The sequence below is a fragment of the Notechis scutatus genome, chromosome 3 (assembly GCF_049901735.1).
Source record: "Notechis scutatus isolate UNSWTSFEM ecotype Mainland chromosome 3, rNotScu1.2, whole genome shotgun sequence".
NCBI classification, from domain to species: Eukaryota; Metazoa; Chordata; class Lepidosauria; order Squamata; family Elapidae; genus Notechis; species Notechis scutatus.
Genome location: NC_142011.1, coordinates 171333208 through 171352767, shown reverse-complemented (window position 1 = coordinate 171352767; position 19560 = coordinate 171333208). Strand labels below are relative to the sequence as shown.

The window sequence follows — 19560 nt, the reverse complement described above, 5'->3', positions numbered from 1 at the left end:
AGTTACTGATAGTTCCTCTTCTGCAAAATCAATTTTCTTTGTTCTGTTTATCCATTATATAACATTATAGAAATATTAATTACAAGTTACTCTCTTATCCATGATACAGTGAGGGCATTAATTAATAGTTTGCTCAAAGGACCAAAAAGAAAACTCACAATAACTACTTGAAAGTATGACTGATTGAAAGCATCAATAGAATAGAATTATTTATTAGCCAAGTGTGATTGGACACACGAGGAATTTGTCTTTGGTGCATATGCTCTCAGCGTACATAAAAAGAAAAAATACATTTGTCAAGAATCATGAAGTACAACACTTAATGATAGTCATAGGGTACAACTAAGCAATCAAATCATACTAGGAAACAATATAAGTTGTAAGGATACAAGCAACAAAGTTACAGTCATACAGTCATAAGTGAGAGGAAATGGGTGATAGGAATGATGAGAAGATTAATAGTAATAGTAATGCAGACTTAGTAAATAGTTGGACAGTTTTGAGAGAATTATTTGCTTAGCAGAGTGATGGCATTAGGGGGAAAAACTGTTCTTGTGTCTAATTGTTCTGGTGTGCAGTGCTCTATAGTGTCGTTTTGAGGGTAGGCGTTGAAACAGTTTACGTTCGGGATGTGAGGGGTCTGTAAATATTTTCACAGCCCTCTTTTTGACTTGTGTAGTATACAGGTCCTTGATGGAAGGCAGGTTGGTAGTAATTGTTTTTAATTATCCTTTGAAGTCTATGTCTTGTTGGGTTGTAGAACCAAACCAGATAGTTACAGAGGTGCAGATGACAGACTCAGTAATTCCTCTGTAGAACTGTATCAGCAGCTCCTTGGGCAGTTTGAGCTTTCTGGGTTGGTGCAGAAAGAACATGCTTTCTTGTGCTTTTTTGATGACATTTTTGATGTTAGGTGTCCATTTTAGGTCTTGTGATATGATAGAACCTAGAAATGTGAAGGTCTCTACTGTTGATACTATGTTGTCTAGTATTGTAAGAGGTGGTAGTATGGGAGGGTTTCTTCTAAAGTCTACCACCATTTTTACGGTTTTGAGTGTATTCAGTTCCACATTGTTCCAGTTACACCACAAGTCAAGTTATACAACCTTCCATCTGTATGCGGATTCATCGTTATCTCGAATGAGACCAATCACTGTTGTATCATCTGCAAACTTCAGTAATTTAACAGATGAGTTGTTTGAGATGCAGTCATTGGTGTATAAAGAGAAGAGAAGTGGAGAGAGCGCATAGCCTTGGGGAAGTGGCTGTGTTAATTGTACAGGTATCTGATGTGATTCTGCTTAGCTTCATCTGTTGCTTCCTGACTGTTGGGAAGCTTATGATCCACTTACAAGCTAGCTGGTTTAGTTTAGTTAGAATAATGTCTGGAATGATGGTACTGAATGCTGAACTAAAGTCTACAAAGAGAACCCTTGCGTAGGTATTTGGAGATTCAAGGTGTTGTAGGATGTAGTGCAGAGCCATATTAACAGCACCATCTGTCAATCTATTTGCTTGGTATGCAAATTGTGGGGGATCTAACAGGGGATCCGTGATGGTTTTCAGGAGGGACAGCGCTAGCCTTTCAAAAGTTTATATAACTACAGACGTTAGAGCAACTGGTCTGTAGTCATTCAGTTCCTTGATGGAGGGCTTCTTTGGCACTGGGATGATAATAGAGTGTTTGAAGCAAGAAGGAACATAACACATCTCTAGTGATTTATTGAAGATTCAGGTGAAGATGGGGGCCAATTGGTCAGCACCGACTTTTAAGCAAGAAGGAGTTATCTTATCAGGGCCTAGTGCTTTTCCTGGCTTTTGTCTGTGAAATAGATCTTGCACTTCTTTTTCTGTGACTCAGTGCAGTTTCTTCTCAGCTATAATCTAAATTTGACAAGAGCAAAATAGAATAGGAAACAAGAGGATCTAAGCAAATAGCAACTATTTCTGAACTTTTTGAGCATTAGAATGTGCACTATGGCATGCTCCAGTAAACATGCAGAAAAAGGCAGGAAACAATTGGCCATTAAAGTGCTGATATAAACTTCTACTTAGCTGTCACACCTATACCGCTAACACCTACACTGCTAATGTTTGTTAAAGAACAAATAGTTAACAAAAATAAACACAATTTACTCTAAAAATTGGGGAAAGAAAATTCAATCTAATTTTCTAGAAATGTTCATTTGTCTTGTTGACATCCAGCATGGTGCAGTGGGTTCACTATTATTTAGAAAATTATCACTCCAGTTCTGTCAGTCATTCACCATCTGCTTAATTAATATTGTCAGCCAGCAGGAAATTGAAAATAGAGAAATCAACATTTAGGTGAATGTCTTTATATTAGCTTGTATAAAATATTTGTAATTGGTGAGTAATATGCAAAGACATAATATGAGTCATTTGAGCAATGTATGCACTTCTGTGCACACACACACAATCTATTTTGCCCTCATTATATTCTAAATTGTTTTCTCTTAGCTTGCATTTAAAAAGGAATGTAGACTTGGCTTTGGAAATGAGGGGGGAATGAGTGAATCATTTTAAGCAGGACTTTAAAAAACTATTATTCGGTCCTGAAAAAAAGGGCAGTGTAAAGAAGAAAATCAAAATAACCCTACCTTAATTATATTTGATATAAGTTGGAGTAGAAAGAAGCTTAGACGGGCTTTCAAGATTCTGTTATTTTTCCTAACAATAAAGAGCAATCCTTCGAATTGCTACTGTGTCTGTCTCTTGACCTTACCTATTTTGAATGGCTGACATCGATCCTGAATGCCTCTGTAGTCTCCCATCAGAGAGATCGTTGATTGATTGATTATGTCACTTTTTTTACTCCTAACAACCACATAGATAGATTTCTCCATGATAATCTATCCCTAACATAATTTTTCAGGTCTCCTGATGGTGCCCTCATGGCTACTGTAACTTAGTCCATCCACTTTGCTCCTGGTCTTTCTCTTCTTTTCTTTCTTTCCAGTTTTGCTAGCACAACAGAGCCTTTTCCAGAGAGCTAGGATTTTGCACAATGAATGCATAATAGAGCAATTTGAGCTTAATCATTTGTGCCATGAATGAGAACTCTGGGCTGATTTGTTTGATGATGCATCAGTAACAGATGGATATACAAATAGCAAACTGCACAATGCTATGATGCAGCTAGCAAAATAATTTGGACAAGCCTTATCCCAGCTGAAAGCAGTTCTACAAGTTACTACACAGCCGGTATTGCTCTGTTGTCCAGAAAAATCTACTAGTGAAATTTTGAGGATGGATGTCCAAAGATCAATTCTTGATTTTCATGATGCAGTGTAAATCATTTATTACTAGATTCAAGTGGTATTTTCTATAGATTGGACCAAGACCACCGTTGTCATTAGTCTGCTGAAAAAGCAGACAAATAGCTCATGCTGCTCATTGAGGGAAATAAAGGATTATTGGAAATTACCAGAATTGTTTGCAAAGTTTTAGAGATGCTTTTTGACAGGTTAGCCAGAGAAACACCAGCAGATGAGGTGAAGTAAGAATATTGTTGAGTTTATGAGTATATATATACAGCAGTTGATTTCCAGTAGTATTCCAGAGATGAGCATTTGAATGATCGTGCCCTGATTAACCCATTTTGGGAAGAACTTTTAACGATTTTTTGTAAAAAAATTAAATAAAGACTTATTGCATTTCTCTATCATCATGTCTCCTTTTCAAGCAATCTTAGGCTATCATAGCCTCTTGGTCTACTGTTCTTCATTTTCATGAGAGACATGCCACTCAGCTCCTCTTAAGAGAATAGTTAGATTTGGCCAAGGCCAAAGATTCTGATTAACTAAGTTGACATTACCAATAATTGTGGATGGACATAAGTATTCACTATTAAGATTGTTCTTATTAACATAAAATAGCAGAATCAGAAATGCTGTATTTTCATATAGCACATTTTGTATCTGTTAGGAATATGAGTCACCTAACAACTATTTGGGCTAGAAATATATAAACCAAGATAAACATTTTAAAACTGTATCTTTAAGAAAATGTAAACTGTAATTAGGTGTGGTTTCTCAAATGGCCATAAGATGGAGCCAGAAACCTGGGTTGTTTAGTCTGAGTCTCAGAAGAGAGTGTGAGTGTATCTCAGTTTCCTTCTGTTGGAAAGTATTGCTATTCCTCCATTTCTTCTAATTGACTGATATTACTGGATTTAATGTAAGTCTGTTACTGAACTGTTTTTTGACACTGGACTTTGATATTTGGATTATCCCTGGATTGAAAACTGACTGATTTACTTGTGAATGACTTTGGATTGCTTATTTTGGACTTTGCTTAAACCTTTCTGGAAGTAAAAACCTACATTTACTGTACAGTGTATCTGTGTACTGTGTATGTATTATTCAAACACTTCTCTCAAATATGTCTCCCTGTATGCGCTCATTCTCTGAACGGGGAATTACCTCAACAGTATCTAAGGCTAATTTTCACTGGATGTAGCAAATTGAATTTATTATTCTTTTATGCACTATAGAAAAACGTTCAAGAACAAGATTTTCTCCACTTGTATTGTTTCTGCTCTTGAGTGGTAATGAGTGTTAGGAGGGCTTTTTGATCTAATATTAATTTTATAAATTGAATTCCACTTCTCTAGCTCCTATTCAGCCCCGTGAAGGCTCTTAGAAAATTGTAATGAAGCCTTAAATTTAGCCACTGAGGTGGAGAGAATTCTACTTAATGGAAGCTGTGAAAATATTAAAGGTTTTAAACCTCCAAGAGAACTATTTTCTCATTCATTGTAATACAGATGCCTTAATACAGTAGATCGGTACTTTAAAGTGTGTAAAGAATTATTTCCTAACATTATGCCAGTCATAAACTTTATATTGCTTGTAAACTTTATATTGCTTACAGTGTTTAAAAAAGTGTTTTGTCAGTTTGAAGTAGTAATGGATTACTTGGCTTTTCATAGTTTAATTAAAACTTTTCTTTCATCTTTCAACAGTCTTTTCCTGGTCCAAGCCTTGAAAGTGAAGATTTTAACATACCTCCCATCACTCCACCTTCATTACCTGACAATTCACTAGTGCATTTGAATGACACGGAATCTGGTTACCCTTCACTGTGTCACCCTCTCAACCATAATGGCCTGATTCCATTCCACCCCCAAAATATGGATCTACCTGAAATCACAGTCTCTAATATGCTTGGCCAAGATGGAACGATGCTTTCAAATTCTTTGTCTGTGGTAAGCTTATTAATTTGCATGTGTGTTTGTGTCTGTGTGCATATATTATGCATGCATTTATGTATCTAAAGGAGATTTTTGAAACATATGTTGTTTAAAATGAATGTACTATTTGTACTTTGATAAGAAGCTTACTTTAAATTATACCTTATATAAGAGATTTGAGGATTGAAAAAAATTATACCCAAATCATATATATTGTGGAAGAAGTAGAAAGGCATTTCCATTGTGGATACTTCAGCAGATAAAACACTGCTGTACTGTATATAATTTCTGGAAGCCAGAAATAAATAAAATGGATGATCACCTTGCAATCTGGTATGTAGCCTTTGATCTCAAGACTTCAGGTTGTCCTTCAAAACCTTATTTATGGTCCTCAGTAAATGCTCCTGAATTGTATTATTTTACAGGAGGATAACATTATATAGAGATTAACTATATTTACTATCATGTCTTTTTAAATACCCTTAAATGTAACTAAATTAAATTTATAAACTATTGTGGTACCATCTACTTTCTGGAGAACAGCCTCTGGCATGCCACTCAAAGTCCAGAATGTATGTGCCAATGTTTTCCAGATTGTCTCATATTTGACATGCTAGGAAGGAGAAAAATAATCTATAATGTAAAAATCAGAGAAGAACTGAATTTATAATAAAACCATGCATGATTAGGTAAAGAGTTCTGATTGCATTGCTAGTTTCAACTAAAATGAATGAACTTTGTTGTTATTGAATGGCAATTTAGAATATAATGAGGGTAATTGTATTCTTAGCTCAAGTTTTTTTTAACATTAAATAGGATATTTATTCTTTGGGAAAAGATTTTGAGATGGTATTCTTCAATATTTCTTTTTCAGCATGTGTGGTTAATTTCCATGGCTACTGAATTTTAGAAAATTGTTAACGATCAAATAGCCCTTTGAATCATGAAAACTAGAATATTTCACTGAAAACTAATGAAAGAAATAAAAAAAATGGGCCAACCTTGTTAGCCTTTCGCAAGGCATTGAAGACTTTGCTGTTCCTGCAGGCATTTTCATTCGGGGGGGATGAGTTCTGCCACTATGGGTTATTAGTAGTTAATACTTTATCCTTGGGTATGGAAGAGTTATAGTTTCGGAGGGAGAGTATTTTTAATTTTCTAAGCCACCCAGAATAATTTATGTGAGGTGGCTTACTATATACTTTTTTTTCCTGGACTGAATTAATATCTGTTCCTACATGGAGTCTAAATGCTGCTTCAAGTTTCATCTTTTGGGATGAAATGAATGCAGACTTGATATAAAGAAAAATATCTGAATCCTATGAAGATCTTAGGAGGATAAGAATAGTATTTAACACATATGTACTGGATTCTAGTAATGGTATATCGCAAGACTGTTTCTGTATTGAGGGCTAGAGTTCGGAAGCCAAGTATTTCCCTAAAGAACTGATGTTTCATATCTATTTTTTTCAAAGAAGGAGCAGTAGAATTTTGAGAGCTTGTGGATATTCAGACTGAGAAAGTCATTAAGAAAAAGTAAATACAGGTAGGCCTTGACTTAAAATGGTTCATTTAGTGACCATTTTACAACGATTACAATGACACTGAAAAATGTGACTTATAACAATTTTTCAAAGTTGCCACCTTTGCAGCATCCCCATGGTCATGTGATCAAAATTCAGATGCTTGGCAGCTGGTTCATATTTATGACTTGCTGTATCCCAAGGTCATGTGATCACCTTTTGCAACCTTCGGGCAAGCAAAGTCAATGGAGTAGCCAGATTCACTTAACAATTGGGTTCCTAATTTATCAACTATGATGATTCACTTAACAGCTGTGGCAAGAAAAGTCATAAAATAGGGCAAAACTTACTTAACAAATGTTTCATTTAACAACAGAAATTTTTGGCCCAATTATGGTTGTAAGTTGAGGAATTATAGTTAGGGAACTATTCAAGATACTTAGGGAATTTTAATAAAGAAACTGGAAGAAAAATATTGATAACCTAATAGAAGAAAGAAACACACTGCATGGTTTATTTAGGTTCAAGTCATTTGCTTTTTTTAAGTGATTTTTTTAAAACAGTAGAGTCTAGCTTTTTAACAAATTAAAACTTTTAGTATATTTAATTTTTAATTTATGAGAAAAGATGAATAGATCTTACAATATTATTTTACATTGATTTTACAGTTCACATTTTAAAAAGCATGTCTTTCTGTAATTTTGAAAGGAAATTATCTATGAAAATCCTTTTGGATAATATCTAAAAACATCAGCTGCTATTTAATTTAAAATGTACTATTCATGCAAGGCTATGATATTTCACAATATTAGAAGTATGAATCATGCCTTTTTCTCAGTATAACTACCAGTCACATGTAATAAAACATTTGGCTTACTTATGCCCTATGAATTTATAGCTATATTTGGAAGGCTTCCCTGGAATCATAGTGCTGGATATGTGAATACATAATAGAGTGAGAGATAATGGAAACAAAATGTAAGGTTATTAGGAAAAAAAGTATGTAACAGGAAAAGAAGGAGGTACACTTGATTTTGTAATAATACTCGTGAAAAGGTTTTGGAATTATGGTTGTTCAGAAACTGAATATTAATCCTAAGTGTGACAAGATATTAAAGAAGGTAAATGCAATTTTAAGCTTCATCAATAAATGTAGCTTGTGAATTCCATTCTATTCTGTATTGTTAGTTAGTTTACTTTATTGTCATTCCACCTCGTACAATGAAATCAAACACCATCTTCAGTGCACATCATGACCATGAAAATAAACACAAACACACATCCTTCACACTCCACACATTGAATTGAAAACCCCCGACATCGCACCAACACTGCGCTATACAGTAGAATTCAACAGAGCTACTGCCCTGGGATAATACCATGTTTGTCATATAATAAGGCCGGGTCTTTTTTTTTTTTGAGCCCCCCCAAAAATGGCTAGGCCGTCTTTTCGGGGGTGACTTAATTCCCCCCCTTGCATCTTTGGGCAGGCGGGCAGCGATGGCTTGGATGTTGACCTCGGCGTTGGTGGGGCACTTCGTATCGGGGTCAACGCAGGCAGCACCATATCCGGGTGTGCAACAAAAGTACTTCCTAACAGCAAGCCCCCCCACCATTCCCCCCCATTTCGCATGTTTTAATATAGGCCTTAATTTGGGGGGAGGGGCTTAATTTCATTTCATGCCTATAAAACATGCTGGGATTTCCTATTGGGGGAGGCCGTATTGTTGGAGAAACAGGGTAGTAGCTGTTTTTCAGCCTTGGTTAGACCTATATCAAAATCTTTGTCCAAGTCTAGGTAACACACTTTAAGAATCATTACCAAACAATTGGGCAAGAGGGCAACAAGGATGATAGAATAAGTCTCAGGAGAAGGCATTGTAGAAATTTTGGAAAAGACAGATGACAGGTATGATAGCATTATTTAAGATCTGCTACATGGACATGAAGGGAGGAGTGCCTCAGTGGCTAAGATGCTGACCTTATCAATTAGAAAGGTCGGCAGTTCGAAATACTAGCACCGCATAATGGAGTGCGCTCCTGTTACTTGTCCCAGATTCTGCCAATCTAGCAGTTCAAAAGCATGTAAAAATGCAAGTAGAAAAATAGGGACCATTTTGATGGGAAGGTAACAGTGTTCCGTGAGCCTTCAGCATTTAGTCATGCCGGTCACATGACCACGGAGATGTCTTCGGACAGCGCTGGCTCTGTAACGGAGCTAGAAATGAGTAGCATGTATGTGTGAGGGAAACATTTACCTTTACATAGATATGGAATAATGGTTTAAAAGAAAAGGAAGGGGAAATTTTTATTTGAATTTCTTCACTGAGAAGGGTGTTAGATTGTGTCCTCAGTTCTGTTGCTAACTAAGACAGTCGTTGAGTTTTGCCCCATTTTACAACCTTTCCTGCCACAGTTGTTAAGTGAATCACTGCAATTATTAAATTAGTAATACAGTTGTTAAGTGGATCTGGCTTCCCCATTGACTTTGCTTATCAAAAAAATAAATGCAAAAACAGGACTCCAAGAAACTGCAACTGTCATAAATATGAATTAGTTGCCAAGCATCTGAATTTTGATCATGAGACCACAGGGATGCTGCAACTGTCATAAGTGTAAAAATGGTCATAAGTCACTTTTTTTAGTGCTTTTGTAACTTCCAATGATCACTAAATGAACTGTCATAAGTTGAGGACTATCTGGATGTAATTGCTATTCTTGATCTGTCTTAAAACAAAGAAATACTTTTTCATTTTCTTTTTTGCATCTTTTTTTCTTATCCTGGGTATGTGGCACAGAAGCAATAACCAGAGTAACAAAGAAGACATTGTGTGGTGTAGCATATTGAAAATTAACCCAAGCTGCACATACAAAGGTATCTTTTTGTGCTGATTATGATGAGACTTGATTGCAATATTTGTAAGGCCATAGAGATGGGATGAAAACTGAAAGGTATAACCTTCTTGTTTTAAGAAAGTGCTGTCACCTCAGAGAGGAAAAAAAGCTAAACATAAGACATTGGTGTAATCTGGATAGAAACAAATGTAAATGCAATTTGAGGTTTACTCAAGCAATGTAAACTTTCTAAATGATAAGAAGCAATTATACCATTCTCTTTTCTTTTCATCTTTTCGTTACCTGTTCTGGGCCTCAGAGTTTAAGAAAGATCCTCAGAAATTGAAGCAGGTTAAGAAAATGGTAACAAAGATGAGCAGAGAAGTTGGTATTAAGTATTATTAAGAGAGATTGAAAAAGATTAATATATTTTTCATGAGACATGAAGGCTAGAAAATGGGGATCAAATATCATATTTCAAGAAGGCAAAAGAAGGTCAAGGCATGTCTTCTTTTGTTTCAAACTACATGAAAGCTTCCCAGATTACAGAAATAATGAATTTAAGTTGCAGGAATGAAGATTACATTTTAGAAAATACTTCAAATCAGAGACAGCATTTTAACATTGGAGCCAGTCCTCAGAACAATGAGTTTCTTTCGGTGAATGTGCTCAAGGGAACTCCGGACAGTAGGTCTGTGCAAAAATTTGAAACAAGTGGTTTGCCATATATGCCAGTGTGATTGTAGCACCTTTCTTGATGAGGATAACTCTTTTGCAAGTTTTGCATGTCTGCTTCACATATTCCCAGTTTTTCTGTGAGGGCATACACAACTAATAAACAGTTTCAGTTGCCATGAAAGGACATGATTGTGAAAACAGCTCAGAAACAATTTTAAAGCAGCAATTTTAACTGCTTTAACTGCATGACTGCTTTGTATTTACTTTCTTACTTACTATTAATTTATTTATGGAAAAACCCAATAAATATTGTACATTGCAAAACTCTTCTTTCAAATGTTTTGCTCATCTTTATGATGCAGCTATCTGTTGGAGTAATTCCTGCATTTAACATGGGTTTGGAGTCAATGGTCAAAATAGCGCTCTTTGATTCTATGATTCTAGGAAGATCATTATCTGCTGAGGAGACCCTATATCTCAGTAAATGTCAACATTATTTTATTAGCTGGGCCAATTGTTGGCAACTCATTACAAAACAATTCATTATGCAATTGTTCTGCCAGGCCATACACTTTTTAGTAGTGTAAGACCTCTGTCAATGACTATCTGTTGGAATGTCAGTCAGACTAGAATCAAGTGGGGGAGCAACATATATGGTTTAACTCCATGAAAGAAAATATTAAGTGTTCCTTGGTGCTTTCATGAGCTTGTTGTTTTCTTGCAGATGTTTCATTACTTAAACAAGGTATTACTCTGGCCCTGGTGATGTTACCTAATTTGGTAAAGAAATGTCTGCAATGAAACAAGCTCAAAAAGCACCAAGGTCCCATCATTTTAAACATATCCTCCTTATTGGAGAAAATATTGCTTCCTGAAACTTTGCCTTTTCTCTCCATACTGGTACAGTTACTCCAGAATTTTTTTCTTTTCTCTTATTTTCATGACTTTTTTTGTAATTAAAAATTAGAAAACTGTTACAATGAAAGGATAATTCATTGAGGCAATTTCTTTGCTCATATTTAAGCATTAGCGAATTAGTTATAGGCAATGAGATGTTTTGTGAAAGAGAACAAGCAAACGAGAAATGTACAACGTTGTCTCTGCTGGTTGTTAATGGGATGGCAGGCCCATCTCTATCCAGAATACCAACCATTCCTCAAAATCCATCCTTTTTCACTTTTTTTATTCCATTATAAAACTAAATTTATTTTGTGTAAAACTAACATTTTATTTTATTTTTTCTTAATTGATAAGGCTATCCATCTCAAATTCATGACTCTGGGTGGATAATAGCAATTAAAAGCAGCATAAATAACATAAAAACAAAAAAGCATAATACTTAGCCAAACTGAAAAACAAAATCACAACAGGAAAACAACATAAACATTGCATGAATTGTGCCAGGTCCCATGACAAAACTATGTCTTTAAAAGCCTTTGAAAAGCCAACATAGTTGGACCAATCTGATCCCTGGGGAGATTCTATGATAACACATTATTTTATTCTACGTAAAACTGACATTTTATTCTGCCTTCCCAGTGTCAGACTTGAATCTATCATCTATTGCTCCTTTCCATTTTATGCTCCAATTGAAAACTTTTGGAAGCTAATCAACCCAAGACAATTCAATATAGCACCTGCTATATTGAATTATATTGGCTGATTGTAGATTCTGGATATTTTTTTCAAAAAAATGTGTTTAGTGTCTCTGGATAATATCTACTCTATTTTAACAGTACATTCTCTGAGTGATAGAATAGAACATATAACAGTAAACAATATGACATATTTAAGAAAATAGAAAGAAATGTTAGAATGTATTTTATTTCCTTTAAATACTTAAACACTTTGAATGTGATATCTAAAATAGAAAAAGAGACAGAAAAAATTATGTATTTATTACCCAAATGTTATTAATAACAATAATAACTGTTAATAATAACAACAAAGGGAATAGAGAAGAGAGGATCATTATCAATTGAAGCATATATTAAAAGCACACCTTAAATTCTAAATGATAGAGATAACAAAGTGACAGTGTCATTTTAAAAGTAACGTGTGCATTAGCAAAAGCATAAGAATAATAAAAATGTGTGAATGGAACAGTAAAAATGTAAAAACTTAATTAGTGACTTAACACAGAAGCCACTAAAATTACCATACAATATAGGACATTCCCATTGCATACTATATACCTCTGGTCTTAATTAATCATCCCACACTCTGCATCTGTAACTGTTTCCAGCTGTTGGAATAATACTGTAGCTGAAAAAAATACCCACCTTCCTTTAAATAAATGTGTATATACAGAAAGTCTCACAAGAAGCAGCTCAACAGATTTCGACTAAACAGTAGAGGAAGGTTTGCATGGCATACATTGCTTGACAGAGAAACGGGGTGTATTGAGAGTTGATGCCTTTTCTTGTCATAGATAGAGATAAAGCCTCAATAGGGCTTCAGGAGTCAGGGATATGCAGATCTATACCAAGGAAGGACTACTTCCAAGTTCCGTTCTAACCCTATGATCCAATGAAGCACAGATACAAAATTATCAACATATTTAACATTCTCCCAAAAGTTACTTTGGAATGAATAAAATAAATAAATGCTTGATGTTAATTATATTCCTGGAAACGAAAGGGAAAGAGAAGCACCCCATTTACAAAATTGTTGCAGTAGATATAATTAGGACCCAAAGTTTTGTGTAGCAAGTGACAGAAGGATACACAATAATTATAGTTTGTTGACAAGTGGAAAAGAATTCCTTTTTTATCTTAGAGCTTTAGAAACCAAGTGTAAATAAATATGCTATTTGACAGATTGTAATTGCCATCAGCAGGGCATCTTCCCCTTGAATCTGATGGTGTATATTAAAAGGGGGATTACAATTAAGCATTTTATAAAGTGACGTGGAAGTCCATTAAATTTTTCTAACAAACAGTAATTTGCATTTGATGCTTCTACAGCACTATTTTATTTGCAGAAATGTTGTTGGCTGTGACCTCCCCCGGTTTGGGTCTCCTGCTGCTCTTTTTGTGCTTTGATAAAATGATATTAAGCACTCATATTCTTTTTTCTGATTCACAGTACACTTGAAAGTATAGTTTTCAAGGGATGGATTTCTTTGACTCTTACATGAAACATGCAAGACAAGACAAAATGAAATGTTGAATTCCCTTGATAGATCCAGAACATTATTTCTTTATGTTGCAAATAATAGATTCAATTCAATTTTATATTAAATCTGTTTCATTTAAGATCAATACATTTGTTCCTTTTTTAAGGAAAATACTTCCAGCTTCAATTTAGGAAAAAAATAATATTAGGAAAGGATATAATATTGAATAGATATTGAGAAAGAGTTTGGGGGTTTTAAAAGCTTAATTCTCACATTTTTCTTCAAGACTCTATGGGCTTTCATTTTTCTTTTGGTTTTAGACTAACAGGCTATTCTTAATCACTAATTTTAATAAGAAAGTAGCCATATTAGACTGAGGTCAAATAGCTTTCCATTTCAGTAGCTAGAAAGTTCATTTTTCTATTGGTGTATACTGTAAATATTAGACATACTTAAATGATACACAGACATATCATTTAATCAGTACAAACATGCACATTTCTTGACACATGTGACAGAGATGTGTTTAGCATAACAAAATCTATAAGATAAAAACAAGAAATGGCTGGCATCAGTAATTTTAGGAAAACTTTGGTTTTGGTATGGATTGAAGGAATAAATAGAAAGTTAGCTACATCAGCAAACTGGATAACTTGCTTGAAGAGGCAAAAAGAGGTAGATTTCTGGTTTCTGAACTGCTTGTTTCTTTGCCTTTGGTTTGGGCTTCTCCCTTTGGTTTGGGCTTCTTCCATACTGATGTTTGTTTGCCTGTGTGTTAGATTAGAGTCACCTGACTGAACCTGGTGTAATGGTTGCTGTGTGTGTATGTGCTGGTTTGTTTTTCTTGAATGCTAGGTTTCTGCCTGAGGACAATATGAACCATACTTTCAAAAATTCAGATCATACTAGAGGAAAAGGATTTTTTTAAAATTTTCATGAAAGGTAAAAAGCCATGCTGAAAACATACTGCAAGATATTTCCATAGAGAGAAAAAATAAAGAAATATTCTTGAGATGAAGAATATTAACCCTATTGCTAATTACATTATGGCACAAATTTGGTGAATCATTCTGATATTTAACTATGGGGCAAAAGCCAGTTTTTGTTCTGTGATATTTCCATGGTCAACATGCAGATCCAAGAACATTCTATACTTCAAAGCACATTAAAAATATTATATATGAATGGGAAGAATGTAATATCTAACTATGGAAAGAAGTACATACATGTTGGGAGTTGGAGCTCACTTCTAAGAGAGATGAGAAAGCAGTCCGCAAGCAGGTGTTTGTTTTGGGAATTGTTGCCATCTTATTTGATGTGTATTGAATCAAAGCATATATTGAATAAGCTGATTGTACCAAGATTGTCAAGCCAATTAATCTTTGTGTATGTAAATAATACAGTTGGATAAAATGTTTAATGGATTTTAAAAGCTTTAAGATCTTGGTTAAAAACTGAAGGAACAGACAGGCAAGTAATGTTCCAGATGCTAATTCCTGTTGAAGATCATACATTAATTTATAATAGGTATACAGTTTCTTACATTTGAATCATCCACCTATCGCTCTTAATCACCACAAAAGATATGTCTATTTTCCAGACTATTTTTGGGGAGTTTCAAAATGGCATAATCCAAATTTGGCCATTTTTGACACCACTGGATTTTGGGAGAGTACATATGCTGATGAACTGTGACTTATTTATTTCCAATTTGCAGACAAAGCAGGATTCTGGAAATTAGCACTTTTCTAAGAGTACTTGGTATAAGAGACTTTGTTTTGTTATTCTTATATGATAATATGAGGCAGAGTATGGAAATAATGTACTTAAAAGGAACCTCACATATTTGATCATCAGGACTTTAAACATGATCACTAGTTTTTTATTCTTTAGAAAATTGTAATTTGGTCTTGAAGACAACAATAACAATGATTACATCACAAATGTCTGCAACATCATCAGTTGGCTATCAAACATCAAGCATTTCCCCTGATGAAATACTCAACATTTCCCGCATCGGCCCAGAGTTCAAAAACAGTGACGGCTCGTTGGCCCCACACTTCTGCAGGGTCGTTTGCAAAAATGAATTAAGCAAACAAAAATTCATTTACACTATAAACTCACTTGCCAAGAGCAACATCAACCATAAGAATCTCCGTTCTCGCCCTGACCTACCTTACAGCAACGTGTACGGTCCCATGAACTATGCTCTGAACTCAAAAGATTACAAGAACGAGGAAATACTAACCTATACATTGACTACCTCACAGAATGTATCAAAAGCAAGACCTTCAACTTAAATCCCAACAACCATCACCCCAACATCCAACAATAGGCATGCATGCCCCTTACTTCCTCCAGACCCACTAATACATATCTAAAATGCAAACTACTCAACACAAGAAGCCTCGCAAACAAAATGCAGGAATTCCTCATCTTACTAAGCACAGCCACATTCGATTTTATATTTGTCTGTGAGACATGGTTGAATGCATCTTTTTCAGACTCCCTTACCACAGTCAGAGAATATCATGTTTATCAGTCAGATCACGAAATCCGTAGAGAAGGTGGAGTTGCTATCTTCTATAAAAGAATCACTAAATCTAAGAAAGATTCAAATTGCACAAGAACTTGCTCTTCCAGAGACTGTTTGTGAACTGTCCTTAAATACCACTATCCACTTCTTACTATGCTATAGAGCCCCTGATTATGACATAGTTCATGCAAACAAACTAACTTCACTGCTGATGTGGGCTGCCTCTTGTCCACACCCTCTTATTTTCCTTGGTGACCTCAATCTACCTCATAGATTGGACCCTAACCGAATGTACATCCGAACCCATACATGCAACCTTGTATAATGCCACTACTTCACTGGGACTAGATCAATTAGTAACTAACAACACTAGACTCAACAACTGCCTCGACCTCATCTTCTGCAACAGCTCAAACTCAATTTATGGCCTACAAATACAAGAACCCTTTTCAAATAGTGACCAGAGTATGATTGACTTTTGTCTCAATTTACGCCCTCACAAAGAAGATCATAATGATGGATCTCCAAAATACAATTTCAAAAAAGCCAACTATGATCTCATAGATGCTGACTTATCATCTCTTGATTGGCACATTCTGTTTTCTAACTGTAATATTACAGAAGACTATTATAATGCATTCTTACTTGAACTTAAAAGAGTCATAAAACTATATGTACCATTAGTAACCCCTAAAAACAAAAACAAAACAAATTACCCATAACAATAAGAAAACTCCAATTAAAAAAAAAATCACTATGGCGTAAAAACAAAACTTGCTATGTAGCAAACTTACTTGACCAGGGTAAAGCAATAGACGCAATTTACATAGACTTCTGCAAAGCCTTTGATTCAGTGGTCCATTACAAACTACTGTTAAAACTAAACTCTTACAGCATTTCCGGATCCCTTCATAAGTGGATTACTGCATTCCTGTCAAACAGGCAACAAATAGTAAAAATAGGGAGTGCTTTATCAAACTCTGCTCCAGTTAACAGAGGTGTCCCCCAAGGTAGCATTCTTGGACCCACACTCTTTATACTCTACATAAATGACCTTTGCGATCACCTTATAAGCAACTGCATCCTCTTCGCGGATAAAGTAAAACTGTTCAACACCACCAACAATGCTACTGCTCTTCAAAGTGACCTTGATTATGTGTCTGAATGGTCAAACAATTGGCAACTCCAAATCTCGACCAACAAATGCTCTGTCCTACACATTGGTAAAAAAAAAAAAATCAGCACACCAAATACAAACTAGGCGATTATGACCTTATTGATGACCCTCACTCTGTCAAGGACCTAGGAGTACTCAGTGCTAAGGAGGAATGATGAATTTGTATGATAATGCCTCTTCATTAGTAATGTTAGGAACAATCTGGAAACATTTCTTAATTAAGGTAGTTTTGCTAAGTTTTCCTTTCCTTCTCTTATATATTTTCATGAGCAATGTAAACATCAGAAAAAGTATTGACATACTGGATCTTGATCTTTACAAATGGCACAATATGGAGATTCATGACTAAGAACAGAATCTTCTCTTAGTTTTGGTTTTTGTATAATTTAACATTTTTAATTTGTATTCTTTTAATACTTTAATTATTTTTCTATTTGTTTTTATAATCTGTAAACTACTTAGAGTTGCCTTATAAAAGAGATGAGCAACATAAAATTTTAATAAATAAATAACTCCCACATAGCTTCAGAAAGTTTATTAAATATGCATAATGCATGATAAGTTGATCATAATTTATTTTTAATAAGTATTTATCATGACTGGAATGAATGCAGAGAATTAATTTATATACACTGTTTCCCAGACTTTCATCATCATGGTCCTTTTAATACATGGTTAGTAATGGAATGTAAAGTAGCATCCCTGATTAAAAGAAATCTGAAACCAAAGTGAAAAAATTATGAAAGAATTTACTTGGAATTTGGCAAATTTGTTCTTTTCACAATAGGCTCACATTTCCTCTCCAAACACATTGTTAATTATGAGTGTAGATGCATATGTCTGTAATTTTACTGTTGTAGTGAAATTAATAAAATAAATATATTTATTAAAGTTAGATTTTATGATTCAAAAAAATTGCTGTCCAATACACATTACTGAGGCATCCTCATTTTATATGGTTTTATTTTTATTTATAATAGTAAGGTATTTTCAAGATCTTGAACAATAATATTTATGAAATCTTTCAAGGCCTTGAAGGAATTGTCCCTAGAGAACAGTGGCTTGGACAACATGTGCTAGCAAGTTGTTTGTAGTTTTATGCGCTTTCTACTGTTTGAATTCAGAATCAGTGTTTTCATATTAACTGTAAACTACAATAAATGGGGGCATCATTTTAACATGAAGAGAGCACATGGATTTGTCAAAATGTAGTCCATTGTGACATGAAAATTGAGGTATCTTTTCATGCCGCTTTATTGCATGTCCTAATCAGACATCCTGCTTATAATTTCAGCATGAAAAGAAAATTACAGATATCCCATTCTGTTAAATAATATTGACAAAAATATATTTTAGATCAGTAATACTGTTAACTATATTTTTAAACAAAATTCTGGAATTCTGATTATTATTTTTTAAACATCAGATGTGAGGGGAATGAAAAGGTGAGGAAATGGTGAGATTCGTTTGAACCAAAGCCTCCACAGAACATCCAATCCTGGGAATGAAACATGAACCAGTGACCAAAGAATAATGATGTTTGGATGTTGAGTGAAATTAATGAAATTAATTGTTGGTCATGTACATTAAGAGATCCAGTTGGAATGAATCAACAATCTAACTAACAGAACCAGAATGTTTGACAAAGTTTCCAATGCTGGTTTATGTTGTAACTGGAAACAGTGGGACTGTTTGTTTTCTTTTTTTTTTTCCTTTTAAACAACAACTCACTTTTCAATCTCGTGTCCCAAACTTTATAGGACCAAGAGATCAAAAAGCTAAAAGATCAGTTCTTTGGTTCTTGGTATTTTTATTGGACAGATTTCTATAAAAATGTATAGATACTATTGCACCTGTCATTGTGCTTGAACTAAATGAAATAAAAGAAGGAAAGAAAAAATAAGGAATGAGAGGGAACAGCCAAAATAGTCAGATCTTATATTCACAGTTTTTATTTTATATTTTTTAAAATCCTTATACAAAATCCTAAACCTGTTTGCTTGCTTTCCATATATTTATTGGAAATTTGAAGACCTATTCCAGACCTACTTTCTTTACTCCTTTGGAGGGAGGGGGTTTATTTACTGCCTTTAGTAGTGAGAAAGTCCTATTTCAATCATGTTTGAAATAACTCATTTTGGACAAGCCTGTGCTGCTCTGCTTACAAAACATATATGAGTGGAATATGCAATTACCACAACTCAGTTGCCTGCCACAGAAACATTTCAGCATTATAGCATTACAAAAATAGAATGACATGCATAATGAAAGATTTCAAGATTCACCCAAGGCATTTATTCTCTTCACCTTAATGTTCTCAGCAGAAGCAGAGTATCCATTAAAAGGTACTATGAATTATGGTTGCCTAGCAACCGGAAGGAGCTTGTAACAGCACCACAGAATGAAATGGCTGGTTGAGAAAATGAATTTTCTCTGAGCATTAGCCTGTTGAAACTGCCTTTTCTTGTGGAACATAAA

The 19560-nt window shown here is 34.6% G+C and overlaps 1 protein-coding gene across 1 annotated transcript in view; it reads left to right on the top strand.

The window, feature by feature from the left end:
- Positions 1-19560, top strand: part of TOX (thymocyte selection associated high mobility group box) — a 218214-nt gene that overhangs the window by 130572 nt on the left and 68082 nt on the right. Inside the window, exon 3 of the mRNA XM_026692343.2 lies at positions 4988-5230. Within this exon, the coding sequence (XP_026548128.1) occupies positions 4988-5230 (243 nt within the window). The remainder of the gene's footprint in view (positions 1-4987; positions 5231-19560) is intronic.